General features: G+C 40.7%; 2 protein-coding genes and 1 pseudogene across 2 annotated transcripts; 1 reads left to right on the top strand and 2 right to left on the bottom strand.

The window, feature by feature from the left end:
• Positions 1–963, top strand: part of LOC139843487 (uncharacterized) — a 362,697-nt pseudogene extending 361,734 nt beyond the window's left edge.
• A 12,176-nt stretch (positions 964–13,139) lies between these two features.
• Positions 13,140–13,766, bottom strand: LOC139843475 (uncharacterized). Its single transcript, XM_071833562.1, has one exon. The coding sequence runs from the start codon at positions 13,764–13,766 to the stop codon at positions 13,140–13,142; it is 627 nt and encodes a 208-aa protein (XP_071689663.1).
• Positions 13,767–15,344: 1,578 nt separating this feature from the next.
• Positions 15,345–16,286, bottom strand: LOC139843458 (uncharacterized). Its single transcript, XM_071833540.1, has one exon. It carries the CDS (start codon positions 16,284–16,286, stop codon positions 15,345–15,347), a length of 942 nt encoding a protein of 313 aa, XP_071689641.1.
• Positions 16,287–18,180: the final 1,894 nt, after the last annotated feature.

The raw sequence follows: 18,180 nt of genomic DNA, 5'->3' as shown, positions 1-18,180 counted from the left end.
AATCAATTTGATATGTCAACTCATAAAAAAATGTGTTATGCTCCCCGTAGGTTGGTTCATGATAAGCAGTATTATCTGTTCCTGTGCTGATAACATCATATACTCTTTTTATGCTAATGATTAATGAAATTGATGTTAGAAGTTGATCTATTACAGACTTAAAAGGTTAATGTTATTGAATATGTCTGTTATAATGTTGCTAATCATGACACACTGGATCTTTTACTATAATTTGCTTTGTGTATTTGCATGTGCATGCATATCTGAGAATGTTTGCATTCATAAGTTAGTTGCATGTGCATTTCTGTTTCATATTGTAAGCTTAACAACTCAGTTCTCGGAAAAGTTTACTGTGAAAGGAATCCTTGTTTTACATTAAATTAGAGAATAAATTGTTTAGAGCTTAAAGGAACAAAGTGTGTTTGTTTTTATACTGTGGAGATCAGTTCCAGGGGGAATGGACAAGGAAGGTTTTGTGGAATTGGAATCGGAATTTCCTAAATTTTAACTCCTAAAGACAGTCAACCGAGTGAGTGTACACACACGACCGTGTGACCTACTCACACGACCGACTGACTTGGTGAAATAATGAGATGTGTTTGAAACACACTCGGCTGAGTGTGTATTCATTAACGGCCGAGTAGGCGACACACTCGACCGAGTGTGTCTGGGGGTATAAAAAGGATTTGAGTCCCAAACGGCTCAGAATACTTTTGTGATTTTGGGGTCAAATTTTACCAAGTTTTTCAACTTTAAAGAACATGTTCTTGATCTCTTGTGTTAGATACATCTTTATCTTGTGATCACAGCGCCACTAACAAGGTATCATAACTCGTTTTCGTTTGTTCATAATCTTTGATTTTGTATTCGAAATGCAAAACACGAATTGAATGCTTTTTAGACTTAATCTGTTAAAATTGGTTGTTTGTTTATGTTAATTGGCATATTTACAGGCTATTGTGACCAGAACTTGAAGCAAAAACAACATATTTGATTGATTTGCAAAGTTGGGTTTCTCAGATCTGATGAACACGCTCGACCGAGTGTGTGACACACTCGACCGAGTGAGTTCACACACTCGACCGTTTGAAGATACACACGACCGTGTGTATATACACACTCGACCGAGTGTATAGAAACCCTAATTTTTGAATTTTGCTGTTTTTGATTGCTTTGTTGAGTTCGTATTATGTTATACTGAATGTTTTGTATAGTTTTGCTCTAAGAATGTCAGTTCCAAGTAGTAGAATAAGTGGAACTTGGAAATGTGATCTTGAACGTAAGAGAGCTTTAGCCAAACACAGGCCTATCCATGTAGAAACCAAAGTTGTTGCAATACAGATCACTCAAGATCAGTGGAAAGGTTTAGATTGTTTAACATTTCTTTAGATAGGGAATCATTTTTGTTCTAAGCTTATCCGAGAGTTCTATTCTAGTGTGACCATAGAGAAGAAGCATGTTCATGCTAATTTCTTTGGTAATGCCTATAAGTGGACCATAAATGACTTCGCAGATCACTTACTATTGAATTACTGGGGAGCCAAGGTATATTGCCCTAGTAAAGATATTAGAAAGATTTCTAGCAAATTTGATGCGGGTGGGGTGGATGCTCACATCACCAAGCCAGGGTATGTAATTGGTTCCAATAGAATTGAGATTAGAGATAGTGATGTTAGGGATGACTTGGTGTCTAACATGAGGATTATCAAAAGAAACGTGGTGTTTAGAGATCCATCTGACGATTTGTTATCTGGTACTGAGGCTGTTCTGTTGTACTGTCTTATGGAACGTATCAAGGTGAATTTTAGGCAGATTGTCATCAATATCATGAAGGACACTTTGGATAATGAGGAAAAACCATTTCCCTATGTCGTCGTTTTAAATCATCTGTTTGATGAGCTTGATCTGTTTGAGGACACAAATTACAAATTGAAGCCAGTACCAGAGGATGTTATTGAAGGATAATTCTAATGCTTGTGATTTCGTGTGTTTATGTTTATTATGTAATTTGATAAGGCTAGTCTGTTAGCCTTAGTACTATGGCGTGTTCTAAAAAATATAACCTCTGAACGATGTAACTGTGTGTGTATTAGTTAATATGCTAGTTATGTTTGCTTATCCATTGATTCGTATAATTAACTAGATACCCCATGTTACATGGAGGTAAATGCTTATTAGTTATGTTGTTTTGAGTGTTTTTCAGCTATTCACTATGTCTCAAGAACAACAGCAGATATCTGATGAAGAATGTGAACCACGAATCCCATTATCTTCTGAGTTACCAGGTCTGATTGGTCGAGAAGATACAAATGTACTTGCATGTGTTGATGAAAAGGGTTCTGAGGCCCAAAGAGGAGGTTTTGGTCCAATTATTGCATTCTTGAAGCATTCCAGGATCTTTAAAGCTATTATTGCTGAGTGTACTCCATATTATTCTCATCAGAGAACATTCTGGGAGGTTGCTCAAGTTGTTACTGAAGATAACAGGAAGGTGATATTGAGTTCTGTCAATAACACGATTGTTCGTATTTCGGCACAGACTATCAGGGAAGATTTGGGGTTCCCGGATAATGATGATATGCCAACTGATTTGCCGATTCTGAAAGTTAGAAGGTGTTTAAAGAGATGTGGTTATACTGGTGATATAACCAAAGCTGTTAAACGTCCGAAGCTTCCAAGGCAATACCGATACTTTACGTACGTTCTTCTTAGGTGTTTGAGCCCGATGCAGGGCGGTTTTGATGAGATGACAGCAAAGTACAGCTCTATGTTTGTTTCGCTGGTTTTGAACGCTGATTTTAACTTCTCTCAAGTGATTTTTGATGGAATGGTTCTGAATGTTAAAAGGAAGATTCATCTGATGTTCCCGAGGTTTTTTCAGATTATGCTTGAGAAGCAAGTTCAGGGGTTAGTGAAAATTCCTGAGGATGAGCTAAAACAAAATCATTTAAATGATCAATCATTCAACAGGTTTTTGCAGAGCCGGGTTGAGGTTTCGGAGAAAGGGTTGATCGGTCATCTGATTAACGAGAATTACATGTGTCCGGAAGGATTGAGTTGTCGTCATGAGAATAGTACTTCTGGGGATGAGACCGATATTACTATTGAAGAAGGAGAAGAGGTGAATCAGCCACCGCCAAGAGAAACTGGTCCTCAATTAGTTGATGAGGAGAATGTAACAGCACTTGATGAGAGTCAAGTGGATTTGGTTAAAAGGAAGTTAGCTGAAGCTCCTAAGGTGTCAACAAGAGGGAGACAGAAGTGTTTGAAGATTTTGGTTAAGGACGGAAGTTCATCTTCCACAACAAAGTCTCAGCCAAAGGTTGCTCCGACTATTCAAGCTACTGGTGGTTCTACTCAAGCTCCACCCACTCAACTACAACAAACTACATCTTCTCAACAATTTCAAGCTTCTCAACGTCCTGAGGTTGCTTCAGGTGATTTGACAGGAATAGTTAACCGGAGATTGATTCAGTTGTCTGCTGATTTTGCTAAATTCCAAAAGACTGCTAATGAAGACAAGAAGAAGACAGAAACTGAAATGCCTGAATTCAGGAAGTTAGTTGATTGACAACAGTTGAAGATTGATGAACTAGAGAAAAATGTGGGAACTCAAGCCGGTGAAATCTTGACGCTTCAGACTCAAAATCAAGAATTGACTGAGAGGTTAAATGAATGGGAGAAAAAGGTTGTGGTTGAAGAGGAAGATGGAGAACCAGATCCTTTTGGCACTTTTGGTGAAGCAGAGGAAGACAGGGCTGTTGAAGTTGCTAAAGGCTACACGGAGGATAACCCGCTAAGAAGGGGAGATCCCTCCGGATCTCACCAAAACTGAGCAGGAGTTGATGAAGCGTCTAGAGCGACAAGCTAAGCAATCTGCTGATGCTGCATCAAAAGCTTCAACTGAAGCTTCGACTTCAGGGGCTCTTAATTTTGATGATGATATGAGTGATACTGATATTTTTGATGAAAGTGATAACAGTTTTGATGAAGTTGTTATTGAGGATGAGCCAACCGAGCCTTATCCTCGTTATGAAGGTGTTGGTGATGATCTTCCAACTTTTGCTGATTATTTTCAGATGAATGAAGAGCTTTTGAACAGAAAGTGTAAAGAAATGGAAAAGAAAGAACAAGAGAGTGTGTTACCAGAAGGTTTCTTGCCGGTGAAGATCAACAAAGAAAAGGTTGAAGTGTTGGAAGAAGAATGGAAGATTATGATGCGGATTAGGCAGTATGTGATGAAGCCTAAGGTGGAGCCGCAATTTTTGAAGTTTATCGAGCACTGTGAGAGTTTACGTGCTAAGGGAAAATTAATAGCCTGGGCTTATATTAAAGAATTTGATATATATGCGATCAAGAAAGAACATGAGTGGATTATATCAAATCTCCATTCGAATTCAAAACGTTACCTTATTTTGAATTTATGCAGGTGGCCAGGCTTAAGATGTTGTATCAGGAATATTGTGGAATTCCTGATATTTTGGTTCGTAAGATAAGAAGATCATATCAGTCACCTAATTTCTTAGGTTTTCGTCCTCAGTTTCCGAAGATCTCTTACAGAACGAACAAGAAAACAGGGGTCAGAAGGAAGATAGTAAAATATCAACCTGTGAAGTATATGCGGAAGGTTCCTTTGAGGAAGATGCCGCAGCACTTCAGTCCTCATTTTCGTTGGTGGTATTATGATGAACGCTCGGAGGAAGCGGTTATTGTGTTAGATAAAGATGGAGGAGATGAAAATGATAGTATAAGGGTTCTAGATCCAGTTTGGTTGAGAAACTGCTGTGAAGAAGATATGTTTACCCTTTACTACAACAGGATGCTGTATTGCCTAGAGAATCGTGTGCAAGCTGAACAGTATTGCAGAGTTGTAAAACTTTGCTATCTGAAGAACTGGGTGACAGATCCTTATACGGATTGATAACTGAATGCTTTAGTGTAACGGCTAGGTCTTAGGGGGAGTTTGTTGGTGCATGAATCCCCAGCCGTTGTTTATCTTTATGTTTAACACATTTCGGTTATGTAATAATGTTTACACGAGATTATTGATTATATTTGTGTTTGTGCGTACTTAACTTGTTAAATGATCAATAAGTTAAACTGCTCAGACAGTCGACCGAGTGTGTGTACACACTCGACCGACTGTCCTACTCAGTCGACCGACTGAGGGACACACTCGACCGAGTGTGTCTGGTAGGCAGTATATATACGGGTTTAGCCTAATTGTTTGAGGTTACTCGTCCCATTTACCCATAGTCGTAGGTTTTTGTCTCCAGAGAACCCTAACACCATATACCACCGAAATATATCGTCCAGGTGTCGATCTAATCTAGTTTTGACTCTAGGTTTGAACTATTCGATCCCAAAACGACCCATATCTCAGTTTAACCTTATTCTAGTGTATTCCACCTCTAGGATAGATTGAAAGCGACCTAAGATCCTAAGAATAAACGTCTACAATATCAACATACCAAGACTTGACATTTGGTTTGGGGCAATACCACGAAGTATTTCGTTTGAACTAAGGTTCGAGAAGTTGCCGAGCCCCCACCAACCAAAAACACGATTCCATACGTCCATAGCATGCTTACAAAATATTATAGCATGGCGATAGTTTCCAAGCCATCGTCACAAAGAGGATATCTAAATGAACCATACACAATGCAATTCCTTATACGCCAAATGAACCATAACATTGTTGAAACGATGACATATATGTGATGCTTCGAATCTGTTGTAGCCTGCCACTCATGAATAATGCATACCACTCAGCCCATGATGTGCAATTTGGAATGATAACACCTGACCAAACTCGTATCATTCGCCACATATCTAAAGCTACTTTTCAACTAATCATTACATGATCTATGGATTCCACTTGACAGTCACACAACGCACAAACTTGTGTCTTCTATCTCTAGCCCCTTACTTGATAGATTTAACCTCGAAGGTAATCGATTAAACATAAGTCTCCAAATAAAAATGTTGATTTTTCAAGGGATAAACTTCCACCAATACGTATTCGGATGTATATGAGGTGAAGTTACCTCATCAAAATGCAGTCACGTAACATTTACAGTGAAAATCCCATTTCTTGCTATCTCCCAATGCCACGGGTCTGAGTTGTTTAATAATGAAATAAGACCAATGTTGTTCATCATATTGTCAAGTAAAGACAAGTTTCTTGCACCAATATTTGAACGTGACCATGCCCAGTTCCACGAACCGTTCGAGAACCTATCCGATAATCTACATTCCTTTTGAGTATCAAGGTGATAAAGTATGTTGTATCTTTATTTTAGACTCCCACAACCTATCCACTTATCCAACCAAAAGTAAGTGTTGTGGCCAACACCTATGCTTCTTCGCAGCAAATGTAGAAGAATACGACCACTTGCAGTTTTTTTTGAAGTAGAGATTTACAATATTGTACCATAAACCAGACCCTCAAATTGTACCTCCATCTAGGCCGCCTCTTACACTGTAAATTAATGTAATTATTTCTGCCCATTTAGCACCTGGATCGTTAACATATCACCACACCCATTTGAACATTAGTGCATGGTTAAGAGCCTGTAAACTACCGAAGTTTAAACTGTTGGAGTATGATACAAATTCAAAGCGAGCGGAAGCATTTTTAAAACTTTACAAAATCATACTCTTCCACGGATCATTGTACAAAACTTTAGAAAACAAAATAAATTAACGAAACCGAACAAGAGAAGATTAGAATACAACCTTTGTAGCCTTTTGAAGATCGAATTTGAAAACTCAAAGAAGAGTTCCTCTAAACGGTAGACACCCAAAGTTCCAACCTTGTTTCGATCTATACCTTCTACTTAACGGATCTTTTCTTCTTCCTTATTTCCACCAAAAACGGAACCCAATTATAGGTTTCAAGTATTTTGGTTACTTGAAAATGAGAAAGAAAAAAATAGCATTTTTGTATGTGTGTTTTGTATCTTTTTCATAACTTTTCCAATACCAAAACTTGGTATTATATATTACATAATTGATACAATTAATACATCTAGTACAAATGTAATAAATAAAGATTTGGAAAGATTTGCAAAATCAAATCTTTATATAAAATAAGATTTACAAAATCAAATCATGTTATATAAATTAAATCAAATCTTATATCTTATATAAAATATGATTTGCAAAATCTAATCAAATCTCTACATATTTAGATTTGTAAGTATATGTAAACACATAAAAAAAACTTACTTAATTTATTAAACCATTAACTAATGATTAATAAATTAATTTCCTATTAGAAGGTATATCAAACAATTTACGATTGGCCTTTGTGTGTGACCGAATAGGATAAATGGACTTTTATTATTTAATTTCATGGGCATATCTTCGGAATATATGTACCACGGTCAAACCACGGTCGAACCGTAGCCAACCCGAGAACATATTTCCAACATAAACGACCCTTTTCAAATGAAGAAATGATTTGATTCCAACTAACCCATTTCATCTTACGGGCACCTTCTGAAGATCCCCAAAAAAAAATTTGCACGCATTCCTTTAAGTTCATTAATAATGCCTTCCGGACATTTAAACAAAGAAAAAAGATAAGTACTTAAACTCCCGAGTACCGATTTGAAAAGAGTTAGGCGACCTGCGATGTAAAGAAGGTCGGCTTTCCAACATGAAAGTCGTTTAGCAAAACGGTCCAATAACACTTTCCAACTATCTTTACGATTCATGCTTACTCCCATTGGGATGTCCAAGTAATTGAAAGGAAAAGACCTGCGTATACATCCGATATCCCTGGCATAATTTTCAACCTGAGGAATATATATACCCCGATAAAGATTAGATTTAATAACATCAATTTTTTAATCCCGAGTAGCTATAAAAGTTATTAAAACATGTAAAATGTTATCAAGTCTAGATTTGTTCCACTCCGAAATAATGATCGCTTCATCCGCTTAAAGAAGATGAGAAACCTTGATAGCTTGGAAACCAACTGATGCCCCCTTGTTAACGAAACAAGGATATTGAGATCTGATCGCTGAATGGATGATATAGCAGGATATTGTGATGAATGTATGATTGTTGGCGATTCCCTGAAGGTAGTACGAAGGTATCGTACTTTACGCCACCAAGATACGAAGGTAACTCATTGAGAGTATTATATGTGAGTAATTATGACTTAGAGTGAATGTGTTCTCCAGAGATCATGTTCTCCTTTTTATAGGGTTAGGCAATAGCTCTATCACCAGCTTTTTAGGTAGATTTAGTCTTCGAGGCAATTTTTGATGAGACAAAGGGGACTTTCCTTTCGGCCGACTGCAGCTCCTGCTGGCTCAAGAAAGCTACCCTGCAACATTCCTCTTTTGTCATTTGGATGTTAGTGTAAGCGTATTTGGTCATCCCGCTTACTTCTCTCCTTCAGTTTAGGTAATCTTGTGACTTTAAGAGAAGTCCTTGTCCATTGGAAACCATGATCTCTTCGTCACTGTGTCCCTTCGTTACCATTGCTTCGTATAACGGAAGTGGTTCCGTACTGACTCTGAATATTGGGATTCTTCTTTGGTAGCATTCTTCTTTTATCATTTGGGCGCCTTTATTTGAGTTTGGGGATATCCCGCCCTTGGTTTGTATTTGACATATGTGTTCTTGTGATCCATTCTTATGTCATTTATCCACGTTAGGCGTGATATCTCCGTTAGCTTAGCTTCATTTATCTTGTCAGGGGGATACACTATCAAGCCCCCCAGTTTAATTTTAAGAAGCTTTCTGACCAAGCTTTGTTGAATTAAACTCAATCTGCCACTTGATTACTTGATTTGACGCTTCTGATCCCAATAATTATTTACTCGGGTTTTATTTACCTTTTTGCCCCAACTGAAGTTTTTCCATCTAATTAGACTTAAAGGGTGAAACAGTAATTGCCGGTACGGTTACCAAAGTAACTCTGTGACGGATGGGACGGTTTTCTGCTCGAGGGTAATAAATAGTTAATCTTTGATTTTTCTCTTTTAATTTTTCCTTTCTTTTTTCTTTTGTTTCTCTTCATCATCCGATCATCTTCTTTAGTTCTCAAAAAGGTATTGCTCCCACACTGTAATCTTTTTCTGTTATTTTGTCATGGCTAAAGTAGGGCTTCGATCTATTTCTAGTGTTGTGACCCCCGAACGCTGTGAACGCCTCTGTAAAACCCTAGGTCTTAAAGAGGACGACATAATTTTGCCGGAATCCGGGAAGTTTATGCTGGACTTTCCAGTGGATTACGTCGGAATGTGCACACAATCATTTACAGAATATAACCTCAGGATCCCCATTTCATCATTTTTCCTTAGCGTTCTTGATTACTTCAAAGTCCATGTTTCGATTATTCACCCTCTTGCCATCAAGAAGATCCTGGCTTTTGAATATATGTGCAAAGCATATGGCGGCCAGCCTTCCATTGACCTATTTCACTGTTTCTTCCAAATCGGTGATGCTGGGAATTGGGTTACAATTGCCAAGCGTCGTAAAAAGAGTGGTAGTGTGATTGATACTCCCATGTGTTTTGCTTCTTCCATTCCTGATGTAAGGAATTTGAAAAATTCCTTTGTCTATATCAAGAAATCTTTTTTCTTTCCGGACAAATTTCCAAATATCGTTGATAGCAGGTGGGCCACTGTTCCCAAGAAATATAGTGATCCTATTCCTGAGGATGCTAAGAATGATCCTCTCTACGGTAGGATTTGTCGTCATCCTATAATACCTTCCACTCTTCCGGATTCCCTTCTTTTTAAGCTCGGCATGGCACCTTCATGGGAAAGAGGCGAAGCTATTCCTGTGTACTTTTATGGGGAAAGGGGTAGGTCTTGCATGCCCATAGGTCTTATTTCTGTTTGACCCTTTTGTTTTATTTTTCTGACATTGCTTGCTTTTACAGAGATGTCTTTGCGAAATGTTATCAAGTCCTTTGGGGTAAAACAAATGACTGAAACTGTTCGTGCTAGCACTGTTGTTAAGGAGCTTGGTTCTCCTTCTTGTTCTGGTTTTATGGAGGTGGACAGTAAACCGGAGAAAGTGGCTGAATCTAGTGCTCCCAAGGTTCAACACAACGCTAAGGTTGCTTTGGAGCATGAGCCTATTGATGTTGATGCGGAGCCTGACGTGTCCAAGAGTATTCCTGTTAGGGCATCTAGGAATCAGAAAGCTGCCAGGAAAATGAAAGAGGTCGTTTTTGGTTCTCCCTTGAAAAAAGCTAAGTTTGCTCTTCGAGATGAAGATACTGATGACGAAGCTGCGGTTGAAGGTTCTGGCGACAATGTTCTATTGGGTACGTTTCTTTGTTAGTGTTTTTTATTTGAACCATGCTTTGTTCTCAAATATATCTTTGTGTCTGTGTAGGTGATATTCCTGATATCCCTTCTTTGGAAGCTTGTTTCGATGTGTTTGACGAAATGATTCATTCTGAGTTTGAAGATGCCTTTGTGGATACCTCTAAGCTCATTGATGTTTACACTGCTCATTGCTATCATTCTGCTATCTATAACCACCTCGTCCTGTCCCATTTGAAGCAGAAATCTGGCGATGTTGTGTGCCTAGAGAAGGAGGTGGAAGAGCTTAGGGATGTCAATACATCTTCCAAAGAATCTATGAAGATGCTCCAGGAGCGATTGTTATTGAACACATCTTGGGAAGAGGAGGTGAAATCAGCCAAAAGTGAGATTCTGAGCATACAGGAGAAACATAAGCTTGATGAAAAGAGGATTGCTAACTTGGAAGAGGATAACAAGGCTCTTCGTCAGGAAGCGAAAGCGTTGGCAGATCAGAAGAAGAGGTTTGATGGTTTAAAAGCAGATTATTCTGATGTAATTTCCAAGGTCATTCCCCATGTCTGCAGGCAGGTTATTCACAGTAAAAAGTTAAGCACGTTTGTTGATGATATTGTTCTTGCTAGCAAACTTGAGGAGAGGTGCAAATTGTGGACCGAGTTATTCGAGCAGGGCAAGCTTGAGCTTAGCAGCTATCCTGAGTATACCGATCAGGCTTCAGCCCTTGTTGATGCTGCGTGTGCTTGTTTTGCCGATGATGAGCTCAACTATGTCACCTCTGTTGCTGCTCACACTGATGTTAAGCCTGTGGAGCTCCTCTCCTTGGTTGCGGAGCAATGATCTTTGACGTTGGTTTGTTTTATGATCCTCTTTTGCTGTAGTGGCCTGTGTGCCAGTTACCTTATGTCTGGTGTACTTTTATCAGGCTTGTGTGCCTGCTGATTATGGGCTTTGTTGCCTATAAACAATTTGTACTCAGTATTTTGTGGGTCATCATGCCCATCTATGTGTTATTGCTCTATTTAACTTTAGGCAGGTTATGCCTTTGGGTTTTTTGGTTGCTTTTTGGTCATCTAGGTGTGACTCTTTAGTACCGAAATATATGCACTTATTTCGTTGTAGAATATTACCTTTTTGTGTATTGCTTAGGTATAGGGAGTATTCCTCTTGTGAATACTTTGCAATATCTTCGGTATACTTCCTACACATTGCTTAAGTATGAGAGGTATTCCTCTTTTGCGTATTGCTAGAGTTTGACAAGTATTCCTCTTGGGAATACTTTGCAATAGCTTCGTTATACCTCTTGGGTTACCTCTTGCATATCGCTTAAGTTTGACAAGTATTCCTCTTGGGAATACTTTGCAATAGCTTCGGTATACCTCTCGGGTTACCTCTTGCAAATTGATTAAGTTTGACAAGTATTCCTCTTGGGAATACTTTGCAATAGCTTCGGTATACCTCTTGGGTTACCTCTTGTATATCGCTTAAGTTTGACAAGTATTCCTCTTGGGAATACTTTGCAATAGCTTCGGTATACCTCTTGGGTTACCTCTTGCATATCGCTTAAGTTTGACAAGTATTCCTCTTGGGAATACTTTACAATAGCTTCGGTATACCTCTTGGGTTACCTCTTGCATATCGCTTAAGTTTGACAAGTATTCCTCTTGGGAATACTTTGCAATAGCTTCGATATACCTCTTGGGTTACCTCTTGCATATCGCTTAAGTTTGGCAAGTATTCCTCTTGGAAATACTTTGCAATAGCTTCGGTATACCTCTTGGGTTACCTCTTGCATATTGTTTAAGTTTGACAAGTATTACAATATTAAGCTTGGTGTTTCCAAAAGATAGTAGGATTTCATTCAAATTTCTTGTGGTAGGGAGCGTGTGAGTTTCAACTACCCATTACAAATTTTCCTACTTTCATACAACTAAAAGTCTAGAAATAAAACTTTCGAAGGTTTACTCCGTTCCAGGTTATGGGGACCTGTTTCCCTTCTGTGGTTTCAAGCTTGTATGAACCGTTCCCAAAGGCTTCGGATATTATGTATAGGCCTTCCCAAGTTGGACCCATCTTTCCTCCGTATTCTACTTTGCTAGTGCTGTTGAGCCTTAGAACATAGTCCCTTACCTTATATAACGATGGTTTGACTCGCTTGTTGTAATACTTCTCAATCGTTTTCTTGTATGCTGCTTCCCGAATCAGCGCAGCTTCCCTTCTTTCTTCAATGAGGTCGAGATTAAGACGGAGGTTCTCCTCGTTTTCTTCAAGATTTGCGGTTCTGTTGGTTAATAACTGTATCTCCGGGGGGAGTACCGCCTCAGTGCCGTAAACCAAGCTGTAGGGGGTTTCTCCGTTACTCCTTTTGGGGGTGGTTTGGTGAGCCCATAGAACTAGGGGGAGTTCTTCCATCCATCCTTGGTGGCATTTACCCAATCGCTTCTCGAGGCCTTTTAAGATATCCATGTTGGTTACTTCAACCTGTCCGTTCCCTTGTGGGTGGTAGACGGAAGTGAAGGTTTGCTTTATCTGCAGTTTCTCGCAGAACCCCGGGAAGATACCTTCAGCGAATTGTTTTCCATTATCCGAAACAATTTCTTGGGGTATCCCAAAATGGCATACGATGTGTTCCCAGACGAATTTTTCTATATGTTTCCACGTCGTGGTGATTAGTGGTTTTGCTTCTGTCCACTTTATGAAGTAGTCTATCGCAACTACCAACCATTTGTAACCTCCTGGAGCCTCAGTGATTGGACCCACTAGATCTATGCCCCGTTTTGAGAAAGGCCATGCTGATAGTACCGATATCATCTCTTGCTTTGGCTGTTTTTGAACTTTAGCGTGGATCTAACATGGCTCACAGGTTCGTAAGAGTGTGACTGTATCTTCGTGCATGGCTGGCCAGTAGTACCCCATCCTTAGTATCTTTGCCACGATTGACCTTGGTCCGGAGTGAAGTCCACATATACCTTCATGCATTTCTCTTATGATCATTGAGGCTTGGTTTGGTCCAACACATCGAAGCCATGGGGTAAGGAAATATTTTCTATACAGAGCTTCGTTCATTATTTTGTTTGACGGTGCTTTGATCCGGATCTTTCGTGCTTCCTTTTTATCTTCGGGTAAAATCCCGAGTTCCAAGTATTCCCTTATTGGCTTCATCCATGTGTTTTCTTCATTAGTGACTAAGTCGTGGAATTCCTGAGCTTCGATGGACCTTTTTTCTAACATTTCGACCAATACTTCTTTTGCGAGGTGCGCGAAGGTGATAGAAGCTAATTTGCTCAGAGCATCTGCTTTCTTGTTTTGACTCCTCCTCACATGTTCGATTGTGAAGCTTCTGAAGCTTTCCATTAGTTCATTGACCTTTGACAAGTAGAGTTGTATGGTAGGTTGTCTTGCTTCGAAGATACCTAAGAGCTGGTTAGCGACAAGTTGGGAATCTACAAAGGCTTGCAAATGCTCGATTTTCATCTCTTTCGCTATTCTGAGCCCGGCGAGAAGAGCTTCGTACTCTGCTTTGTTGTTGGTGGTGTTGAATTCGAAGCGCAGCGCATAAGTAACTCTTGCCCTTCTGTGTTAATTAACATGAGCCCTGCCCCTGAGCCGTCAGAGTTAGAAGCTCCGTCGGTGAACAGTTTCCATTCCTTTGTTTCAAGAGGTGGAGTGATAATCTGTGCGAAGGTAGAGTCACTCTCTTCATTTGTCTCCGTAGTTTCTGCCATGAAGTCTGCTAATACTTGGGCCCTAATTGAATGACGAGCTCGGAAATCGATGTCATGTTCCCCGAGCTCTATGGCCCATTTGGCCATTCTACCCGACTTTTGTGGCTTCATGAGTACCTGCCTAATTTGCTTGTTAGTTAACACAATGATAGGATGAGCTTGAAAGTACCGCCGTAGTTTCCTTGCTGTGTGGACTAGAGCAAGTGTGAGCTTTTCGAGCTCTGGGTAGTTGGCTTCCGCACATTGTAGAACCCGGCTTACGAAGTGTATTGGAACCTGTACCCTTTCTCGCTCTACTACTAACACCACACTGATGCATACTTTGGACGTTGCTAGGTAGAAATAGAGTATTTCTCCTGGCTTCGGCGACGTCAGGGTTGGCAGGTTAGCTATGTGTGCCTTCATATCAACGAAGGCTTGTTCTGCTTCTTCGGTCCATGATATCTTTTTTGCTCCCAAACATCCTTTTAAAACTTTGAGGAAAGGTAACTGTTTTTCAGCCCCCCTGGACAGGAAACGGCTTAATGACGCTAGCTTCCCGTTTAAGCTCTGTATTTCTTTGACTGTGGTTGGTGTTTGAGTTGTTGTAGTTTGTCTACTTTCTCTAGGTTTGCTAAGATTCCTTTCTTAGTGATATAATATCCTAGGAACCTCCCTTCTTCTACCCCGAACGAGCATTTCTTGGGGTTTAGCTTCATGTTGACTGTCCGAAGCATATCGAAGGTTTCTTGAATGTCTTTCACCAAAGTGCTTTCTTCGGAGCTTTTGATCACCATGTCGTAAACATAGGCTTCCAAGTTTCTCCCCAATTGCTTACGAAAAACTTTGTCTACCAACCTTTGGTATGTAGCTCCGGCATTCTTTAGTCTGAAGGGCATCTTCTTATAATAATATATCCCCTTACTTATGAAGAACGATGTCTTTTTTTCGTCTTCTTCAGCCATTTGAATCTGATGATAACCCTTGTAGGCGTCAAGAAAATACTTATATTTGTAGCCGGTTAGGGATTCCACCTTCCAATCAATCTCCGGCAGAGGATAGCAATCCTTTGGGCAAGCTTTCTTGATATTTGTGAAATCGACACACATTCTCCATCATCCGTCAGATTTCTTCACCATGACGGGATTCGCAGCCTAAGTGGGGTATTTTGCTTCTCGGATTATATCAGCTTGGAGTAATTCTTCGACCTCTTTGCAAGCAGCCTCATCTCTCTCACTGGAGAGGTTTCTTTTCTTCTAATGTATCGGCTCTAGGTGCTTGTATTCATTGAGCTTATGCTCTATGGAGAAGGTTGTTCCATCGATACTGAGCATTCGAGGGATGCCGGTCATATCTCCGTATTCCCAAGTGAAGATATCAATGTTGGCCTGTAGTAGCTTGCCTTTTTTTTCGTTTCCGTAGGTAGTGAACCTCCGATGGTCACTTTTTGCTCAGGGAACAGAGGGTTGATGGAGATTTTCTCTTCGCTCGAATCTTCTTCTCTAGTTTCAAGGATACATTCCCCTGGCCTTTCCTCTGTTTCCATGATAGCCATGATTACCTTTTCTCGATCATAGGTCGAAGCTAGGGTACCAATCCCTTCGGGCGTGTAGCACTTTACTAATTGGTGTATAATAGATGCAATTATTCCCATTTTCATCATGGCTACTCTTCCTAGCAGAATGTTATGCTGTGAGGTAGACCGGACTACTACAAAGTCTAGTGTTTTGGTCCTGGATAACGGTGGTTCTCCCATGGTGAGATCGAGGTCTATCTCTCTGATAGGCCAGCATCTTTCCCCGGAGAATCCAACTAGAGGTACTCTTGGTAGACTTAGGCAGGCTTTAATGGTAGGGCTGAGCTGATTGAAGCAATGCTCATACATGATGTCGCATGTACTGCCGCCATTCAGGTAAACTCGATGTACATCTCTCTCGTAGATCCGTCCGTTGATTGTAACATGTTTATCGGAGGGAGTGATGGTATCAAGTTCTAGGAAGGAGATCTCTTCCCAGTCTATCACTTCGCTTTTTCTTCCCCTCTTATAGGTCCCTAGTTTCTCGACGGCAAAACATTCTGTGACCGTCAGTATGGCGTTCTCTGCATTTGGTTTCTTTTCTTCAGGCTTAGGTTCTTGCTTCGGTGTCTTCGGGTTGCGTATGCCCTTTACCAGATGCGTTAATTTTCCAGATCTGACTGCCTCCTCTATGGCCTGCCTCAACTGTATGCAGTCGTCTGTTTCGTGCCCGAAGTCATTTTGAAAGTCACAAAATTTGCTTGTTTCCCTCATCTTCCCCTTGCTATTTAGCTTTGGTGGAGCTTTAAAAGCTTGGGCAGCTCTTTCGGTAGCTAGGATCTCTTTAGGCTACTTCATCAACGTTCCGAGGATCCCGGGGGTGTTTTCCCTTCGGTAAGGGGAAAACCTGTTCTGTTCGTTCCTTCTTCCGGGCTTCTCTTCGCGGTGACTTGCCTTTTCTTTTCGCTTAAAACCTTGAGATTCTTCGTATATGAAGCTATTGGCGGTGTCTTTAGCATCTAACCAAACGTATGCCTTGTCTAGCAAAGCTTTGTAAGTGTCGGGGAGATCTCGACTAAGATGCTCTACCAACGCTCGGGTTCTAAATCCGTATAAGAGTCCCGAAATTCTTTGTGACTCGGGGAGTCCTGGGATTTGTTGGGTTTCATCCGTATACCTGATGAGAAAAGCTCTCGAAGCTTCGTTATCCTTCTGCTTGATACTGTGAGCAGCAACATGGTTCTTCTTGTGTTTCTTTTGCTGGCTGAACTTCGACCTGAAAAGTCGTTTAAGATCCTCGAAACTCGAGATGGAATCCTTTGCTAAAGAGTCAAACCAGATTCTTGCATCGCTTTTGAGCACGTATGAGAATGCATGGCAAGCTACGGCAGTGTCCCATCTTGACATTCGAGCCGCACCTTCGATGACATTCATAAAATCATCAGGGTCATCTTTCCCCTCGTAATATCTCAGATGGGAAGGTATCTTCATCCCGAAAGGTAGCGGGTGGTTTTGTATTGAAGATACAAAAGGGGTTTTCTGACTTTTCCAGGATTGGTCTAAGTATCCACCAACGTTTCCATTAGCTTCGTGGCGAAGATTGTTCGCTACGAGGGCACCTCCGGCATACACATTTTGGTAGGGTAAGCTAACCCACGGATTACCTCTGCTCCATATTTGCGGCCCCATAAGCAACGAAGCGTTTTGATGAGTCACCATGGGAATAACTCCTGTAGCTGGTGGGACCGTGCTGGTGTTAGGCATGTTTTGCGAAACAACGGGAAACGGACTCCTGAAGGTATATTGCTGAGTAACTGGTCCTCCGGCGTTGCCCAACGGGGTACTGGTGGTTATCATTGAATGAGCCGGTTGCGAATGCACCGGCTGAAGAGTGATGTTCGGAGGGATTGCAGTTGTAAGATCTGGGATTGGTTGGTAAGAGGGAGACTTCTTGTTGGTCTTGCCTCCATTTCTATTTCTTCGTCAACGTCCTCGCTATCATACGTGAGGGTTCGCCGACTGTGTAGGTGCCCCTATTCTCGTAATTTTTTGATAACGGCGCGTATGTTATCGTAGTTGTTGAGTGTGAAAGTTTTGTCGATTAACGGCGGTGGCCTAGAATCACTCCGATCTGTGGTTATTGGCATAGTAGGAGTGATAGGCGTCCGTGTCCCGGTTTCATGCTGGTCTACCTCAGATGGTAAAGAGAAATCGGGTGGTGGGTGATCAGATTCTGCCATGATCTTGTGTTTTTCTCAAACAAAGTGAATATTGAAGTGGGATCCCACGGATGGCGCCAATTGTTTGTACAATTCTTGGCAACCCTTGTTAACGAAAGAAGGATATTGAGATCTGATCGATGAATGGACGATATAGCAGGATATTGTGATGAATGTATGATTGTTGGCGATTCCCCGAAGGTAGTACGAAGGTATCGTACTTTACGCCACCAAGATACGAAGGTAACTCATTGAGAGTATTGTATGTGAGTAATTATGACTTAGAGTGAATGTGTTCTCTAGAGATCATGTTCTCTTTTTATAGGGTTAGGCAATAGCTCTATCAACAGCTTTTTAGGTAGATTCAGTCTTCGAGGCAATTTCTGATGAGACAAAGGGGACTTTCCCTTCGGCCGACTGCAGCTCCTGCTGGCTCAAGAAAGCTACCC

The sequence above is a fragment of the Rutidosis leptorrhynchoides genome, chromosome 1, assembly GCF_046630445.1.
Source record: "Rutidosis leptorrhynchoides isolate AG116_Rl617_1_P2 chromosome 1, CSIRO_AGI_Rlap_v1, whole genome shotgun sequence".
Taxonomy (NCBI): Eukaryota; Viridiplantae; Streptophyta; class Magnoliopsida; order Asterales; family Asteraceae; genus Rutidosis; species Rutidosis leptorrhynchoides.
Note: the sequence above shows the minus strand (reverse complement) of the source record. Positions and strands in the feature narration are given on the sequence as shown.

Coding starts and splice junctions, on each gene's coding strand:
- LOC139843458 (XM_071833540.1), bottom strand. CDS start 16,286: ATGAGGGAAACAAGCAAATTTTGTGACTTTCAAAATGACTTCGGGCAC.
- LOC139843475 (XM_071833562.1), bottom strand. CDS start 13,766: ATGAAAATCGAGCATTTGCAAGCCTTTGTAGATTCCCAACTTGTCGCT.